Consider the following 19,808-nt stretch of genomic DNA (forward strand, 5'->3'; position numbering starts at 1 on the left):
TATGAAGATTTAGGATTGACTATAGAAGACTGATACTGTTAGGGAAAGAGCCTCAGGGCCTTGATGAATGCTTACAATAGGAATGACTCCTTTTTATTTTTATTTATTTATTTGTTTGAGAGAGAGAGAGAGAGAGAGCACACTCATGCAAAAGCAGCTAGGGGAGGCTAGAGGAAGAGGGAAAGAGAGAATCCTAAGAAGGCTCCATGCTCAGTGCAAAGCCTGATGGAGCCTGACACTGGCCTCCATTTCACAACCCTGAGATTGTGGCCTGAGCCAAAATCAAGAGTTGAACGCTTAACTGACTGAGCCACCTAGGTGCCCCAGAAGTTACTCCTTTTTAATGGTAACATTTATTTCTGTAAGGTCTAACTGCTTGGTTCCTATAGAATCTCAAGTGGTGGGATCCCTGGGTGGCACAGCGGTTTAGCGCCTGCCTTTGGCCCGGGGCGCGATCCTGGAGACCCGGGATCGAATCCCACGTCGGGCTCCTGGTGCATGGAGCCTGCTTCTCCCTCTGCCTGTGTCTCTGCCTCTCTCTCTCTCTCTCTCTCTCTGTGAGTATCATAAATAAATTAAAAAAAATAAAAATAAAAGAATCTCAAGTGCTGGAGTAATGACCTGGGGAATGACCTCGTATTTCCTGGGATGGCTCTCAGGCCCAATTTAAATCGTTGCTTCTGTCACAAAACTAGCTTCCAATTTAGGCTCTTCCATTTGCTTGATAGGTGCTCTAGGCAATTCACTTTACCTTTGGTTTTGTTCCCTCATCTGTAATGTGAGAATTATGACAATAATGCTTGTATCACAGTTGCTACAAAGATGTAAGGAATTAGTACTTTATTACTTTACTTTTTCTTCAAAAATTTTGGTACCACACATTTCACTTTGCAAGGAATTGAGTGAATGTTACTGAATTATAAAACGGTAAGGATTTTATTCGGATATAAGAAACATAACATTAAAAAGAAACACGTATGTTCTGTGAAAAACTGTCATCTTATATACTTGAAACTAATATAACAATGTATTCTAACAATACTGGGAATTAAAATAAAAAACTTAATAAAAAGCAAAACAACAATAACAACAATGACAAAAACATAAAGTCACTCAAGAGTGAAAAAAAAACTGTGATCCTAACAAATCTCAGAAAATAGTGACTTTGAAAATAAAATAAATGGTTTCATCCTTTAAAATTCATATACAATGTTCTATTTTCAGTATCTTTCCTGTTGATATTTTTCTTAATTCAAATTTATGTTGTAAAAGTTAGGACAGAGATTCTTGGATAGGAGAGCTTTACAGGATTTGATTTCTCTCTCTCTCTCCTCTCTCTCTCTTTTAAGATTTATTTACTTGAGAGTGAGAGCGCAAACAAGAAGGGCAGAGGGAGAGAAGAAAGAATATGAAGCTGACTCTGTGCTGAGTACAGAGCCTGACGTGGGGCTCAATCTCATAACTCTGAGATCAGGGCCTAAGGCAAAACCAAGAGTTTGATGCTCAACCAACTGAGCCACACAGGTGCCCCAGGATTTGGTTTCTGAAAATGCACCTAATGAGGACAACTAACAATGCACCAAATGAGGACAACAACTAGTGTGGGAATAATTTTTTCTTAAAAATTAAGGAACTCAGAAATGTTGCACTTAAAACAAATACCTAAGCTACCTCTTTGATGTTATAGGGAATTACCCAAGAATTTCAAAAACTATCATGCAGACCATTTCTTATTGCAGAAGGCTGGGGCTACCTATTGTCTCATGTGGCAGACCTGTGGCATGGTCGATAAGCATGGGTCATACACCTGAATTTTAACGTTAAACCTTACATTTTTGCTCACAAAAAACGAGCTTCCTAAACTTGTCATGACTTGATTGATTTTTTTCAGCTACAAAGATCATCATTTTATATATATATATATATATACATATATATATATATATATATATATATATATACTTTGTGGGTTTTATGTGAAGAGAAAATGATAAAACAGCCCATGTAAAAAGCTTAGTAAACTCCTGAGAAGCCAGTGATTGCACACGCTAGTAGACTTCTGCCTCAAAAGAATGATTTAGGATTGTCTTTGTCTGATTTGTGTCTGAGATCCATAAGAATAAGACAACAGACAGGCTAGGATTTTAAGCTGCCATCTTCACAAGCATATAAAACATAAAACTCATAGGGGGGATTTTTGTGTGTGTGTCAGTATCCCTGCTGTTCCAGAAAATCACTCGAGTTGCCTGAGTTAAGCTTAATAATCATTTCATGGATTCCAAACAAATGAAAGAGCTGAGTAGCTGCTTCTCTCCTGGCTTTGAGTGTTAGACTGGAGAGTACTTCCAACATTATATATTCCATCCACCTCATTTCCTGAGTAAGAAAATTAATTCTTCAAAATCATATATGATTTTTATCTTTGTTGTATCACCTACCAGCACCCCCCCCCCCCCGTTTTTTCTACGGGAAAACCAAGGGACTCAATAAAGAAATAATGGAGTAAATTGAACCAAAATTCAGTTCACTTGGGTTCAATTCAAATAGTGTTGAAGTGCTTGGGTATGAATCCTATGTTCCAATGGAGTATCTCCTCTGAGGGACGGTGGTAATTCTCCCTTAAGTAGCTTCTGGGAATTAACAAGAACCACCACAAAAACGCTTCTTATGAATCCATCTGTAATGAAGCACCTGAAGGGCAAACTCCCTGCTTGGAAGTTTGTACAGTTAGTTATATCACAAGGCCTAACAGGTGACTTTGAGAGAAACAATTATTGTGGTATGCTAAAAGCAACATGAATTGACAGAGCCTAAGAATTCTCAGCTTTGGCTACTATTCACAGGGTGAGTGCTTTTCTACTGAGACATAATGTTCCATTAGTCAATGGATGAAAAAGCGAGGTCAGAAATTACACTTTACAGCACTAACACAATCTTAGCTCAGGTTTATAAGCATAGCATAATGCAGAGTGGAAACATAATGTTATTTTTCATCTCCCAGTAGGATGGGACCAACTCACCCCAGTTTGCCTGGGACTTTTGGGGATTTAGCACTAATAACCCCATACCCCAAGGAGCCCTTAGTCCTGGGCAAAACAAGGTCCAAGGTTGGACACCCTGTGTCCCAAACCACATTACTCCTACTCTTAGCTACATTTACAATGTAATTTTCAGGATTACAAAAATCCTTTCACCAAAAAAAAAAAAAAAAAAAAAAAAATCACCTATTTGAGAAAAAAAAAGTAGAATCATATTCATAAAATAGCTTAAAATCTTTCCTATGGCTAATTGGTTGCACAAAGCCCTTCACATATCGTATGGCAACAGGGAGACAGTCCCAGGCCTCCTGCCACACTAACTGTGAAGAAGGAAACCATACTATAAGCCACCTTAATACACTCCAGTAAGTGCTGTGATGGCAGAAACTCTGAATATAATAGGAGCTCAGGGAGGAATATGCTTGGAGCCTGGAAGTTTCAAGGAAAACTTCCCAGAGGCAGGGACAATTAAGCTGAGATCTTAAAACAAACTCTTAGTTTAGCGCTAGAAGTCACTAAAGAAAGACTTATGTTAAGAAAGAAGGCTAGATAGGCAGGTTTTCCCGAATATCATCCAACCCAAAACGGCAGGTATTGTTGAGAAAAGGAGGTGCTCTGGAGTGAGAGGAGAAAGATCCATAAAGGCGAAGATCCATAAAGGCACTAGAAGGGGTGTACTGGGTTTCTCCAGAGCAAACTTCTCCCTTTGATCTTGTTTGCCTTGATTTCTGGTAGAAAAAACCTAGTCCCCTGAACCATTTCCTCTTTCAAGTGCCCAAAGTCCCCCTGTAAAATACCAGAATGTCTTTTCCATTCATATTTATTAAAACCCATCCATATTTCCAAGTTCCCCTGAACGTCTCCATTTTTTTTTAAAAAAGATTTTATTTATTTATTCATGAGAGGCACACACACAGAGAGAGAGGCAGAGACATAGGCAGAGGGAGAAACAGGCTCCCTATGGGAAGCCCGATGTGGGGGATCACGACCTCGGGATCACGACCTGAGCCAAAGACAGACGCTCAACCACTGAGCCACCCAGGTGCTCCTGAATAGCTCCATTTTCAACAGAGTTTCCTCAGTCTTTGTGATTGTCCCTGATCTTCATCCTTCCCAAGCCTCCTAACCCCTTACTATTCATGACACATCTTTATGAGCTTCCTTATATTTGATTTCCACTATTTTATTCTTTTTATTTTTCATTAATTCATCAAATTTTATTAAGCACCTACGATATGCCAGACATTCATCTAAGTCAAACAGAAGCCCTGGTCTCCTGGAGCATATAATGCCTTTAAAAACAGATGAACAAACAAAACAAAAAACTCGACAAGATTATAGGTGCTAAAAGGTACAGGCCATGTCATATATGTCTGTTGTGTCTTCTATAGTGCTGAAAACAACTGTGGTGCAAATTAAGCAATTGTAAATATTTGTTGATTTGAGTAATTAAAGCACTCAGTGGTGAGATTTTTCTTACTAGGAATCATAAAGTAGATGAAAGAGAGATGGTATATAGAGTTTCCTCAAGGGTCCAGGTGACAGGTGATGATGCAAGTAACCATCTCTCACTGTGTAGTCTTGGGGATGTTAGAATATGCAAATTAAAAGAGGGAAATAGAATTGGAATTTTGGAAAAAGCTCCTGATGAAAATAAAAGTATTCTTTCTCTCTACCAAGCTCAGCAGGGTAATTAGCATGTGAAATGCAATGAGAACTAGTAAAGATCTGAGTTTAAATTCTATTTTGCCTCTATGACCTGCAGAAGTTATAGCCTTCCTTTGATTCTCAATTTGTCCATCTTTTAAATAGGATAATGTGTGGAAACCTCCTATTTTCCCTCCTCTGCCCTAGTCCACCTTCTCCACCCTGCTATGTCTTAGGAGGCTGAGTACATGAACTGTGTTTATAGGCTCCATGGCTCTGGCTTTTGATTGGGTTCAGCCAATGGGGAGCTAGCAGGAGGCAGAGGGTAGGAGGGTTGGTTAATTTCCTCCACTGCAGGCTCCATCTTTAAAAGCAATTTCTCCTAGTTCCAATGAATACCCTCTTCCTGGGCCATGGCCACCTGGTTATAACTTTTCTCTGGGTCCCTGCTGATTCTAGTCCCAGGGTATCCAACTTTCCTATAGTGGTTTCTACTAACATTGCTGACAGCTCTGCAGATAACTCCTGTATTAATTTTTCTACAGTTTGTGCCATCTTTTCCTGTTGATACCGACAATCATATTTGTACCTTACTAATATAAAAATTAAGTTAAACGGTGTGAAATGTCCAGTAGAGTCTCTAGTACAAAGTAAGCCTTAGGAATATATGGCTCCCTCACCCTCTTTCTCCTTCCTATAGTGCATTCTGGCCTTCTTAAAAAATGCTGCTAATTTATCCTGGTATGGATTGTATGCTTAATGTGATTTTTGATAGTTTAACATGCTTCTCCTGGAAGAGATCTTTGTTACTATGCAGGAAAAATGTTGTTTACATCAGAGTTACTAGCAAATAAAATCAAGAAAATGCATCTTTCAAAAAGTCATGGCAATATAGAGAAAATTGTACTTCAACTATAATTGTTTCAACCAGAGTTAAATATGTGCTTCATAATGATATAATATTCCTCCTTTCAGGAACACGTATACTCAGATTGTGAAAGGGCTAAAGGATCAGTTAGAAGAAAAAGATTTATTTGACATGATAACACCTTCATGGCCAAAATATTGCTCACAGATATTTGTTTTGAAGATGATTGATAATCTTTCTAGCTCAAGTTTTCTAAAAATTTTGTGTCAGGGAGACTGAGAATTAAATGTGAGAATAGCTATTATGAAATGACTGAATCCCCTCTTTGTCCATAACATGATCAAAGGAGAATGAAAGGTGTTCTTTCTTTGCATTCGGTGTGGTAAGGCCTGTGAGTTCTTCTGCCCATGAATTCCTAACTTCCTTGCCTTCTGGGATAGTTAACAGAGAAGAAGTTAATCATCCGTTTTGGTTGCACCACGAGGAATTTTCTAGGCACTTTTTTGATATTAAAGGCTTAGATCTGTGTAAATAATTAAACTGGATTTCTTAAAGAGAGAACTAATCAGCAGAAGTACTGTGATTGAAGGTTGAAGAGAGGTCCTTAGAGGTTGATAGATTCTTCAAGTGAGGAAGGCAGTGGGAGTTCTGTGTCAAGAGCAGCAGAGTCAGGGGCTTATGGGAATGTGGAATCTTTGAAGTGGTGGACCCCCAGTGCAATGCTGGCCTGTGTGTTGTAGTTGTAGCAATTGTCACATGCTCCCTGTTTTCCTGTACCTGAGTCTTTTTGAAATGTGACTTTGCAGTTCCTCTCACTAAGAAGTAGAGTTTATTTTCTCTATTTCTTGAGTCTGAGCTAAATTGTTACTACTTCTGACCAATATAATGTTGCAGAAGGGGTGCAATGCTGGTTCTGAATCTAGGCCTCAAGAGACCTTGTGTGTTTCTGTTTTTTTCTCTTAGAATCCTGAAAAGCTGCTATGCATAGAGATTCAAGATGGCCTACTAGATGACAAAAGACACATGGCCTAGTCTTTCCCCTGTTCCTCTTTCGATACCCAAATAATGTCAAGAAACAAAGGCTTTTACTGACTCAGAAGTATGTGTGAACCCAACGGAGACAGAAAGAGCTGTTTAACAAAGTCCAGTCTCAGTTGTCAACCCAGAGAATCATGAACTGAGAATGATTGTTATATAAATTCCTAAATTTAGAGGTTGTTTCTTACACAGCAAAGCAAACTGATACACTATGTGCTTAGGACCTTGGGACTTGGACCAAGATCTCTGTGGCTTAGTTTGGCCTGAGGAAAATGATGTTACCTGCTTGTACAGGGGGCCATGTTAACCTGACAAAGAATGACTGTCAAAGATGTCTGACCTGTACCATTTTACTGTCCTATCTATCCTCCATGGTACGTGTGCAATCCAAGGAAGAAGGAAGGAGAAACCCTCACTCCTGTTCTTGTCAAATCATCTGATCCTGAACTTGTAACCGTCCTAATATGTGAGGACTTGGGTTGAAATTAATTTTAGTTAGAAAAATAGTAAAACTTTGGTTCTGAAGCTTAATTATTATATCACATTTTAAAAATACTAAAATTTAAAATGTTGTAAAGTCCCTGTTTGAAGAAGAACCTATTATACTTCAACTCTCCTCAGATTTTATACCCTGTTTCTCAACCACCATAGGGGAGAGCGCTATCGGATCACATATCCTTCTGGAGGAGGTTTTGACTTCTGAGTTAATGTTGGTAATATCATGATTTTTGAACAAAAGTTTGGTCAAGTTATGAGACAACAAATAAGCATTCAAGTCTGAAGTAATGATTGTTGAAATTTTTATATCGACAGAGGACACTGGTCTTGATGTCATGTGAATTGTATATCAGTCCTGGCTCTGTTTTTAATGAGGCTGTTGTTAGATGAGTCATTGCCCATCTTTGATCCTTGATTTTTTTATCTGCCAATTCAGAAAGAAGAACTCCATAATCTTTTAAGTTCCATTGATGTTCTCCTAGTCTGTATCTCCCATTCTACATTTACATGTAGACAATCTTTTTATCCAGAGGCATATTTTACTTGCCATAAAATATTCTTGAACTGATTACTCTCTCCTGTAAATCTTTAAAGCAGTTACTAATAATAAGTGTGGGCAGGCAACTTATCGGGCACTGCTTTGTATTATCTCTGACACTGATGTCTGGTTATCTGTTACCTGTTTACATATGTGGTCTCCTGAACTAGTTTGGCACTTCCTTGAGAATGAGGATGGTGTGTTATCCTTTTTTTGACTCTATTTTAAAGGATAATATCTAAAAAAAAAATAAAAATAAAAAATAAAGGATAATATCTAAGGCTAAAAATAGCTCATGGAAATTATTGATACACATAAAAATTGACTATATTAATAAATTGTAATCTTTCAGAATAATCTTTTTTTCCAACATTAGTCAGAGCCCTTCAATGGTCCTACATGACCAGTGGGACTTTAGGTAGGTCATTTTACCTTTCTGGAGCATAATTTCTTGAGTATAAAATGGCACATTGAGCTAGATTAATAATAGTAAATAAGATTCCTTGGTGTACTAGTCTGTTGGTTTTTAAATACTATGGAAGTTCAAGACATAGATGTTTTTTGTGAACCTCATTCTTCTTAGCTGGACTTAGCTATGAGATGTCAGCTTAGCTTAGAGTGATGAACAGGTAACTCTAGGTAGCCAGCTCCTGAAGGCATCTGGTGGTCACAGGTAATCTGGCTGGATGTCAATAGCAGGCTCTTCCAGCTTGTTCCCCCATCCTCACACCCTCACCTTCACCATAGCACCCTCCCACATTATTTCAAGTCTTCTAAGAGGTGATGCTGAGGGGCCACTCTCTGTTCTTAGAATCGGTATGTTGGTTTGGCTCTCTTTTGATAGGTTAGAAGCCTAGAGATAGAAAGCTTAATCTAAACTTCTCGTCATTTAAGTTGGGTCTTGATTATAAAATTATTTTCAAAATCTGTAATAGCTTTACAAGACTAATGATTTTCTAAATAGATAATGCTGTCTCTTTTGAAGTAAACCAGGCTTAATAGAGATGTAGGTCACCTATCTTTTCCTCATGATACCAGTTCAAAACCTGTAGGTGAGTATTTTGTATGAAATGTGGGGATTATTATTTAATATTCTTCTTTTCTCATAATTTGCATAATTATAATATGTTTATTTTAAAACTGCCTTCTATAAGCTGGAAATATAATATATATACTTTACCAAAAGATGTGAAGTTCCTTGATAGTACTTCTAGTGAACCAAATGAATCAGTATTTTTTTGGGATATGTTAACAGTTTTCAAATTAAAGAGTATTGTATGAAAACATGTAAGTAATCCAGTGATTTCATGAGTGGACTAGAAGTAGTATTCTCATTCCCAAATAAAGCCACAACAACAACAATGTCCAGTAAAACTTTTTTTTGTAAGATATTATAAAACAAATTATTTTTAAGCAATATTAGTTTTTATGAGAAAAACTCTGGGTTTTGGATTCAAATAATCCTGAGCTTTAAATCCTGGCCCAATATCTTACTAGCTTGGTAGCCCTAGGCAAAATACTTAATCTCTCTATTAATTTTCTTTGTAAAGTAAGATTAATAATACTACCTTGAGATATTATTGAAGATTAGGTGGAATGATATAGGCAAAGTACCTACCTATTCTATGGTTAAGAAAGGTTAGCTATCAATAATGTATTTATGTTAAAAAAGAAAGCATCATTTTTTTCTTATTTAGTTGGAATGTATTTATTTACTTTTTAAAGCACCTTATTTATATTGATTATTTGTGAGATTTAAAACATTGTGAGCAAGAATGAGTTAAAAGTAATTTTCACTTTTAATTAAAAAGGAGTCAATAACATCATGGGGATGTCTAATTTCTTCCAAAGCAAACACAAGACAATCAATAGCGTTTCTTGATATGGATGCTGCACAGAGTTGAAAGCAAAGCCAGTCCTAACACAGTTAGACAAGGGTAACAGAGCTCAGGCCAGAAAAACCTCCTGCTTGATTGCGAATGAGGGTCTTAGAAATATCTAGGATTAAGTACCCAGCCACATCCTTGCACTATGGATTTGAGTAAAGCTTGCACGAGGGAGTAAGTGAATCCCCAGGGATATTCTTATCTCTTATACTAAGTTTCAGCCATTTCAATTTTTGGTGTAAGTACTAATAAAGAGATGACATCAGTGGTATGAACAAAATATTGCAATTTTTGATTTAGCCAATATCATCGCTACTAATTGATACATAATTATTTTTGGTTTTGGCTCTTTTTTAGCCAAATAAATTACCTCAATTTGATCGCAGTTGATGGAATTTTACCATTTAATAGATCTGACACAGACATGGACTGATAACAACAAAGTGAATGACAGATAAACTAGATAAGTACAAACAACCAAATACTGGTAAATATTAAATAAATGCAGGGTGGTAAAAATCCAAACAATAATGAATAGTGATTTGGAACAATAAAAAAAAAATCCTGAATTCAAAGAGATTTAAGAGTTCTCATTCCAGCCTATTTCTCTAATGATCCATGTGACTCTGGGCATGTCGTCTTCTTGGGCCTCAGGGCCTTTGAGTCTGCTTTATATTCCAGTATGGGGAGGTGCTTATGTTACATATTCCCTGACATTCACTGGTGGCCCTTTTAACTATATTCTGCCTTTTAAAATCTTTTTAATATCAACTCCAAATTCCAGATTCATATGTACATGAGGAAGGCTTCCCTCTTTCCCTGTTACCCCAGTAAGAGAATATTCTGGAGTGCCTGCATGGCTCAGTTGGTTAAGCGTCTACCTTGGGCTCAGGTCATGATCTTAGGGTCCTGGGATTGAGCCCCGTGTCTGATTCTTCCTCTCCCTTTACCCCTCCCCCTGTTCTGTCTCTCTCTCAACTAAAAATAAATAAAATATTAAACAAAAAACCAACCAGAATATTCTAACTTTTAGGTGATCCTTTGGTTTTAAGGATTTGATTGTTAAATTACAGAGATTCCTGGCAATTGGTAAATTTTTAAATAATTAGACATTTACATTTCAGTAAAATGGCAAAGGGGAAAAAGCAGCAAATTTTACTTTATGGTCCCTTGATGCTCTGTGGTAAAGACTGTCAGCTATCTCCTAATACTTGTTCTTCTCTTCTTTTGTGATGAAATTCCTGATTTTCAGCTGAGCATATATATTCACCCAGAATGGGAGCTACATTTCTCAGCCTTTGTCTTGCAATTAAGTATGATCATAAGATTAAATTCTAGGGACTGTAATATAAGAGCCCTAGTGTACTTAAAGGAATGGGGGAATGCCCATTATCCTTCCTTCTTTGTGGTTAGAATGTGGATGTGAGAGCTGGAGCTCCAGCAGCCATCTGGTGACCTTAAGAATGAAACTCCCAGATGGTGGCCTGATTTCAAGCAAAGCTGAAGTGCTCTTGCCCTGACTTTAGGGAGATAATCAGCTCCAGTCCACTTTTGTATGTTTAGTTGATCCCTGGCTATTTTTTTTCCTTTTTTTTTTAAGTTCCCTCTACCCACTTAAATACACCCAACAAAGGTATGAGAAACAGGACAGAAATAGGTTCCCCAAAACTTTTTGGAACTGTAGTTATTTTTTTTAACTCAATTCTTATAGGTTCTTCCACAAATAAAATATATACTAGGAAACTGAAAAGGTACTTCATTTTTAGAAAATGTTAAGAAGGAATGAACTTCTTTTTTTTTTTTTTTAAGAAGGAATGAACTTCTTAAAGGATATTAAGTCTAACATAATCATTTGAAACACTTAAATATGTTCTATGATAACAGACTCTTTGAATTCTGATAACTTTAGAAAGTAATGATAGTATAAAAATTACAGGAAATTCTTCTGAAGAAAGCTGTGCAGGTTTTTATTATTAAATTCCAAATAAGTATATATATTTAAGTGTCAGTATTATTTTTTGGCACTTCTTTTGGGGGGAAAAAAGAGATTCACCTTTACATGGAGCTTTTTTTTTTTTTTTTTTAAGTACTGAGACTTCTAATAAGTGCTACCATTGAAACATAATAATACTGGGTTCCCTTCCCTTTTACTTGTTATTAGTTAATTTTAATGAAATTGCTCTATCACATAACTTCAACTATGAGTGGCACATTTTTAATTGTCTTTTCTGAAGAGTTATAAAAACAATGCACCTGGGAATATTGCATTCCATTCTCAGTGATTACAAAATAAGAAGACAGATCTTAGATTTCTTAAGGAAAACAGAGTATAAAAACAAAAACAAAGCAACAACCTAAAATTAAGAAGTATTTTAAATACAGGAGGCTCCCAGTACATTGTTGTTGCATGACTGAGTCAACCGTGAATTCTCTGACCTTTGTATATTTGAACATTTCTTACATACAAATTCTTTAAAGGAATCTTTCTCGAATTACAGCAAAGGACCACTTGCATGGGAATTGCTGGAGTGTTTACTTAAAATGCTAATTCCTGGACTTCGCGTCACAAGTCGTGAGTCAGTCTCTATGCCTGTCCTGAGAATATGAATTTTAAATACCGCCCCCCCTCCCCCCCCGCCCAAGAGATTTTTCAAGCACCTTTGAGTTTCAGAACCTCTGTTCCACTGCTCTGCGTAATGCAAAGAAGTTTCAAGCTGATTCCGGTTATTACTTCCATGCCTCTGAGCCAATATCGAGTTGATTCTTTTCCCATTCTGCCTCCAATAATAATCAGTTCGACCTCATGCAAAAGTCAGGACTCATTACTGGACTGACGAACTCTTAAAGGGAGTGGGTTGTTTCTAGGTAGGTGTAGAGAACACGGATAGCACACATAGGAGTCAAAGTGAGGGGGGAAATAAGTATAACAAAAGTAAGGTTAGGTTTCAAAACCATATTTGAACTAATCTGGGATGAGTGCATTTGCAACGTAAGGAATAACTGCGTTAAAGAAAGAACAGGATAACTTAATAGAGGTCTCCTATCTCGTTCTGTGACGGTGCTCCTGGGCTCGGGTGATGAATGTGTTCATCTGATGTGACTTGCTTTGGGTAAATAACCCAGCGCCCTATCAGCTCTGCAGCCTGCGGCCAGCAGCGCCTGTGTGTGCGCGCTAATGACGGTGGAGGGTGCGGGGGGGGGGGGGGGGGCGGGAGGGGCTGCCCAGCGCAGTCGCGCCCCTGGCACTTGCCGGGAGATTCTCAGCCCTTTCTCTGCAGCTGCCACTTGAAGACTCCACGCTTTTCCTCCCGAGGAAAGGAGCCATCTATCTAAATCAGCTGCACTCTCCACGTCCCTCCCCCACCCGATCCATTGTGTTGTGTGCTTTTAGCTCCGCTTCCTGCGTGAGACCCTAACCTCGTTTTAGCAGCAGGCGTTGCTGAGAATCTCGGAACCTCGAGTGGCAATGGAGCTGTACGGAAAGGTGAGCAGAAGGGAGTTCCTCTGCATGCTCGGCGCGAAATACCGCTCCGACGGACTTTGGGGTGTGTGTGTGTGTGTGCGTGTGCGTGTGTGTGCGCGCGCCCCGTCCACACAATTGTGCGAGCGAACCACTTTCTTTATGCGTGTGCTATTCATCACCTCTCTCCCCCCCACCCCGCGTTTGTTGAACGAGATTGTAAACCGCACCCCCCCCCCCCCCCCCCCACTCTGCCTATAGAAATATATAAACTTTCCCGTTTCGGGATAAGGAGGTGCAGGGCGGAGAGTCCCAGAACGCAGCGCCGGGGTCGTTTGTATTAGCAACTGGCACAAGGCAGTGCGTTTCCTAAGCCGGAAAGCACAATCTAGCCACGGGAGGCTGTGAGCAGAAAAGAAAAATCCCCCGCTGAGACGAGCCGGAGTCCCTCTCTCCTGCCCCTCGCGAAGAAATGGGCCGGGAGGCTGCGAGCTGTAACAACCAGGAGCGGCTCCGAGCGAGGAGAAGGGAGGCTCCGCGGCCAAGTCGGACCGGAGGAGACTGTCTGTTTAAGAGCTTGCTTGCCGGGAGATGTAGTTCCGGGCTCGCTGGTCTGCGAGGAAAGCTGCGCGGGATGAGACTACAAGTCCCAGAAGCGCGCGGGGCGCCCGGCCAGTACGCGCGTGCGGCGCCAAGGAGGGGACAGCTCCGGTGCTGATGTTGGAGCCGGTTAGTGAACCCCGGGAGCGCAGAGTGTGGAGCGTGGAGCGCGCGGGGGGTGCGTGCCCGACCCAGCGCCCGGGACAGCGCTGTCTTCACCGGAGAGAAAGGACATTCTGAGAACAATGAGACACGAAGCTCCCATGCAGGTGGGTCTATACAGAAAGTGTGGCCTCAGGAGGAATTGAGACTCAGGATGCTTTCTCCCTCGCTCCAAGCGCAAATCGTGCTCGACCTCAGGGACGGTCTGGGCTGGGTCCGGGGGACACTCGGGTTCTTCGGCGCCCCTCGGGGCCCGGATCGCGCTGTCTTGATGACGGGTGCGGTTAGTATTTTTTATCTTCCCAGGCTCCACGAGGAAGGGTGTGAATGTCCGTCTGAAATGTAAACCCGAGCAAACAAAAGTCAGGGAAACATGCAGGCTCCTATTGCCATTGATCTTCCCCTCCATCCCGGCTGGCCTGGCTTGTGATCCCGGTGGGAGAGCAGCGACTTCAGGTTCGGGGTTGGGAGGTCTCCGTTGGAGTCGGGAGAGAGCGAATTCCACTTGGTTAGGAGCGCGTTAAGAAAGGCTGAGACGATATTAGGGTCTCCCGAAAGTCCCTTTTCTTCAGTTAGGGTCCCAGTAGCATCAGAGGAGAATGGTAAACACATGCCAAAGGCACGGCAGCCTTTAATCTCGGTCCACAAAACTGGTTTACTCCTGGGTTCTGGAGAAACCAGCTCGGAGCTTTGCTGAGTGCTGTGCCCGTTTGTTGTACGTTGCAATCCCCCCACTGAGTCACATTTTTAGGTTTGCTTACTTCGACTTCCCTGGGAGGATGCTCCTGCCTAAGCATGTTGCTTTAAAGTATAAATGAGTGGTGCTTTCTCCTTTGTACGTACAGCCAATTCATGCTAAACATCAGCCTGTGTTCATTAACCTAGCAGAGTGATCCCGTTGCGTAATAGAGAGGCACTTTATGAATGGGGTTGAGAGGAGAATGGGATACACCATTTGGAACATGTTGTCGTCTCTCCTGAGAACCCACCTCTGCTGCCAAATCTAACAATATAAACATTTGCCTTTAATTCTTGCACAAACGTTTTCCAATGGTTTTTCTTCACGAATCAAGGACTTTAAACATATGCTTTGATTTACTTTTCATTTATTTTATGGGTTATGTATATTAAAGATCTACAGATTTTTCTCATTTAACAGTCATGTTAAATGAGAAAAGTCTGTAGGATTAAATTGTTTGTTGAAGGATTATATAATGGAAGCCCTCAAACTACATTATGAGTTACTGAAAATTTGATTTGTTCCAGAAAACAGTGGCCCCATTGTGTATCTTATAATACCTCTGTTTGTGACTTAGCTTTTCATTATAGACCTGATGTGAAAAGAATCTGGACAGACAATAAAGGTACAGGCTGTTGTAATCAAGATGTATTGGCTTATGATAATTTTCCATTACTGAGGGGTACTGCCAGGAGCCAACTGGCTAAATTAATCATATTCGGTTATAAGTAAACATTGACAGTAGACTTTAAAAGTGGATTGTTAGTATTTAAAGTCAACCTCAAATGCACACTGAAGTCTATCAAAATAAATTACTAAAAAAAAAAACTATGTTGCATCTGAATTTTTATTTTCTTAGAAGAGTTGCTAAGAATGTTCAAAAGACCATTAAAATGTTTAGACTGTATGAAATTAATGCCTTAGGAAGAATTTTAAATTATTTCACATCAATCATATAGTAGATGCTATAATTCTATATTTTGATCAGAACTTCAATTAAGACTTATTATAAGAATAGGTAATAAAATTACTTTACTTGTAGATAAAGTTAGTTTTATATTGTATTTCATTCATTGGATTAGATTTTCGAAATTTAAAAATTAAATGTCCAAATTCTATAATGAGTTGTATGTATATTTTAAGAAAACCAAGACTATTTTCTGAGGTATATTTAATTAAAATACGTTCACTGATTCCATTTAGCAAGTAAATTGTTGCTATGATGACTATCAGGTTTTCAAATATATATAATGATAGGAAGAACAATAACTATAAATATGCTTTCTATTTTCTTTAAGTGGCAAGTAGTGTCTAGGACCTGTTCAAGGTAGTTGTCTTTGATATATGCATATTTTCTGAAGAATAATTCTTTCTGAATTGAAGCAAAATGAGGGATAATAATCCCTCATTTTTTATAGTGACTATTAAAATAATACATAATAATAGTCTTTGATGTCTATATTTCCTTTGTGACTAAATAATCAGGAATAGCATTTGGTAAGTGTTCCAAATAATGGGTTAGAATTTTAATGCAGGAGATGGTCATTTTATGTTTTTTCATTCAGCGAGTCCATAAATCCTGATGACCAAATGAAATGGGAAATAGCAGTGTTCATGACTTGAGGGCAAAACTCTGATGAACAAATTGATTCATTTGATTCAAGAACCAGAATGAACACATTCCAGTTAATCTAGTGCTTTGTCTGTGCCAAGTACCATTCCTTGCATTCAGATTTCAGTGTGTGTGTGTGTGTGTGTGTGTGTGTGTGTGTGAGAGAGAGAGAGAGAGAGAGACACACACACACACACAAAACAGTCCTAGAGGTCACCATTACCCTAATTACAGGCAAGGTGCTGGAACTTATTAAAATTAAATAACTTCTCCAGCATGACAGAATCAAAATCTGCCAGATTTCTGTCGAGAAAGTCCACGTTCTTCTATTTTTGGGTTCCTCAGGAAGACACACAGAGATGATGTAAAGAATGAGGGCACCAGTGATATAATTTGATTCATTTATTTGGGTCAGCAGGAAGAAAAATTGTCCTATGTATAAAATAAACTTGTCTAAAATAAACCAAATATTTGACAAGGGCCCGTGTTTTAAAAAATAGTTTGCTTTCTGTCTCCAGAATTTAAATCTCTTGTGGATTTATTTATTCTATTGCAGGACCAAAGTGGGATCCATTGTCTATCATTAAATGCTGGTCTTTAGTGTTGTTATCCACAAGATTTCTGGATCATCTCATGAATGTGCAGCCCTTTGAACATTTAGTGAATCAAAGAAAAACATTTCCTTAAAGCATGAGGCAGAGTGCCCCCCCCCCCCAAAAAAGATTGTTTGGCTAAAAAGGAGGAGGATTAAAGAAAGACTATAGATGTATGATGAAGATGAAGTTGAGGTGAAAACTATAATAGATATTAAATATAGCCATGCTTTATAAAACAAGACAGCTTACAAAGGATTAAAATCTAAATATCACTGTTTCATTTGGGTATAGAAAGTACATGACATTCTTTCATTTCATTATTGTTGATTCTTGACCAAATGTAGCCTTGTGATGATCTCTTTATCTTTTTAAGAAATGAAAATTTAGTCCTCACATCTTTACAGAAACAGAGAAAACTCCTAGTTGACATTGGAGAAACAAGGGCTTCTTTCCGACTGTATTTGAACAAATTCTGGGAGTATCTATCTTTCTTTTGTAAAAGAAAGTAGAGGATAAGAAAGGGGAATTACCTGTAGCATAAATAAAACTTCTATGACCTAAGAATCGTTTTCCATTTCCACTTTCTCAGTCTTAGAAGTTGCGGATTTATTACGTGGTATAACCACAGTTTTTCCCTGCCATTCTAAGCTTATACTGGAATTGAAAATTCCTTTCCTGACCTTCATATTCCAAGAAAGAAATACATTTTTATGCTAAGGAATGGGTTTTCCTAGGACTGTTGATACACAGAGGACATTCAACCTACGTATAAACACTTATGCCACCTCAAAAATGTTGAGGTAAAAGATTATCCAACTATTTTCTCCTTTTTTCATTCATTAATTAAGTTCAGAAAGTTTAGAGGAACAATATTAGTTGACCTGTTCACCATGACCTGAGAAGATGAAATCTTTCATATTTACTTGGAATTATTATATAGATTTGTTTGTTTACAGTTTTTGAGATATTTATGTGTTGAAATGCACAAATCTTAAGTGAACAGTTTGATGATTTTTGATAAATTAATATCCTTGTGACACACACTCCTATAAAGATACAGAACATTTCCAACCAACCCTAAAAGTTCTTTCATTCATATTTTAATACACTGAAATATTAAAGCCTTAACTTTTTTAACCATAAAGCAGTTTTATTTATTCTAGAACTTCATGTAGTTCTGTGAAACATACAATATGACCATAAAGTGGAACATACAGTATCTACTCTTGAGTCTGTCTTATTTTTGCTTAATGTGCATGGGATTAATCTATGTTGTCACATATATCAATAATCATTCCATTATATTGGTGCATATTATACTCTTGTATGAATCTACCATACTTTTAAAATCATTCTCCTGTTGGTGGATTTTAAGGTAATTTCCAGTTTGGGACTGTTATGGTTAAGGCTATAAACATTACACTACTGGTCTTTTGTAATAATATGCTTTCATTTCCTCGGATAAATACCTAGAAGTAAAATTGCTGTGATAAAGGGTAAATATACATTTAACTCTTCCAAAAAGCCAAATCTTTAGCCAAAATGGTGGTACCATTTTACATTCTTATCAGCAACTTATGAGCATTCCAGTAGCTTTACAATCCTCGACAACATATGGTGTCAGTTGTCTTTTTAATTTTGGCCATTTTAGTGAGTGTTTTGTGGCATGTCATTGTGATTTTAATTTGCATTTTCCTGATGACCAGTGATTTTGGCACATTTTCATCTGTTTATTGGTCATTTATATGTCTTCCTTTATTAAAGTTCTGTTTACCCATTTGTTATTTATGAAATGTTGTTTTATTACTTACTTGTAGATCTTTATATAAATTTGAAATTCATTCTTTGTCAGATATATATATATATATTTAATTTGTTAATATATATATTTAAAAATATTTTATGTCTATCTGTAGCTTTAATACTCATACTCTTAATAGTCTTTTGATGATTTTTTTTTCTCTTGATGAAACCTAAGTTATTCATTACAGGTGGGGTCTCTCTCTATATATGTGTATCTAGATTCTATACTTCCTTTGATGTGTTTGTCTTGATCATGTCCTAAGACCTTTCTACATTTACTTACTTCTGGTTGTTTTTTTTTAGATTGCTCAAGAATTTCTACATAACAATAGTGTCATTTGCATTGAGTGTTGAATTTTGTCAAATATTTTTCCTGTATCTGTTGTGGTGATCACATGATGAGTCTCATGTATTTTGCTGGATTTATATTGATTGAGTTTTTAGTTAATTTGACATTCCTTAGATAAACCCCAACTATCTGTATTGTTTTTTTCTATGTATTGCTGGATTTGATTTTTTTTTTTTTTTGAGGATTTTTGCATTTTAATTTGTGGTGGATAGTGGTGTATGACTTTCTTGTAGTGCTTTTATGATGTTATAATATTGGAATTATGCAAGCCTTCTAAAACAAACTAAAAAGTGTTCTTTTCTTTTTTCTCAATGATTTTGGTATCTCAGATTGGTATATTTGGGTTCATAAAATATTTGATAGAGTTCATAAATTAAGCCATTGCATTTGAACCTGGAGTTTTCTTTGTGGAAAAAAAAATTTAAACAACTTCAGTTATCAAAATATATACAAATATCTCTTTCATTCATCTATCTATTTATACATCCATTGATTAATAGATAAATCTATCATCTATGATTTATCTCCCTTTAGTATACTGTGGCAGGCAGAATGGCCACCAAGGCTATCTATGCCCTAATCCCTGGAACATGTGAATAAATTATGTTACATAACAAAAGGGACTATACACATGTAGTGAATGTTACACACTTTAGGGAAATTAATTTGGATCATCAGGTGGTGATCTGATGAGTTTGGATCATCAGGTGGTGATCTGATAATCACATGAGTTATTAAGAGCAGAGAATTTTCTCTGGCTGCAGTCAGAGAGATGTGGAAGGAGAGAAAGTCAGAGATTTGAAGCATGAAGTTTGTCAATTTGAAGATGAAGTCCATATGTCAAAAAAATAGAAATCCCAGGCTTACAAACCCAAGTAAGTAAGTTCTGCTAACAACCTGAATGAGCTTGGAAGTAGAATTTTGCTCATAGCCTCATGGTAAGAACCGACACAGCTAACACATTGATTTTGGCT

The 19,808-nt window shown here is 37.8% G+C and overlaps 1 protein-coding gene across 2 annotated transcripts in view; it reads left to right on the forward strand.

Moving 5' to 3' along the window:
• The first annotated feature begins 12,713 nt into the window (after positions 1–12,713).
• RAB3C (RAB3C, member RAS oncogene family) overlaps positions 12,714–19,808 on the forward strand; it is a 270,897-nt gene continuing 263,802 nt past the window's right edge. Inside the window, exon 1 of one of the 2 annotated variants that reach the window (XM_026018988.2) lies at positions 12,714–12,997. In XM_026018988.2, coding sequence (XP_025874773.1) covers positions 12,980–12,997 — 18 coding nt within the window. In that variant the 5' untranslated portion in view covers positions 12,714–12,979. Of the gene's footprint in view, positions 13,843–19,808 lie in introns of both variants that reach the window. The other variant, XM_026018980.2, reaches the window with a different exon arrangement.

Source organism: Vulpes vulpes, chromosome 2 (assembly GCF_048418805.1).
Source record: "Vulpes vulpes isolate BD-2025 chromosome 2, VulVul3, whole genome shotgun sequence".
Taxonomy (NCBI): Eukaryota; Metazoa; Chordata; class Mammalia; order Carnivora; family Canidae; genus Vulpes; species Vulpes vulpes.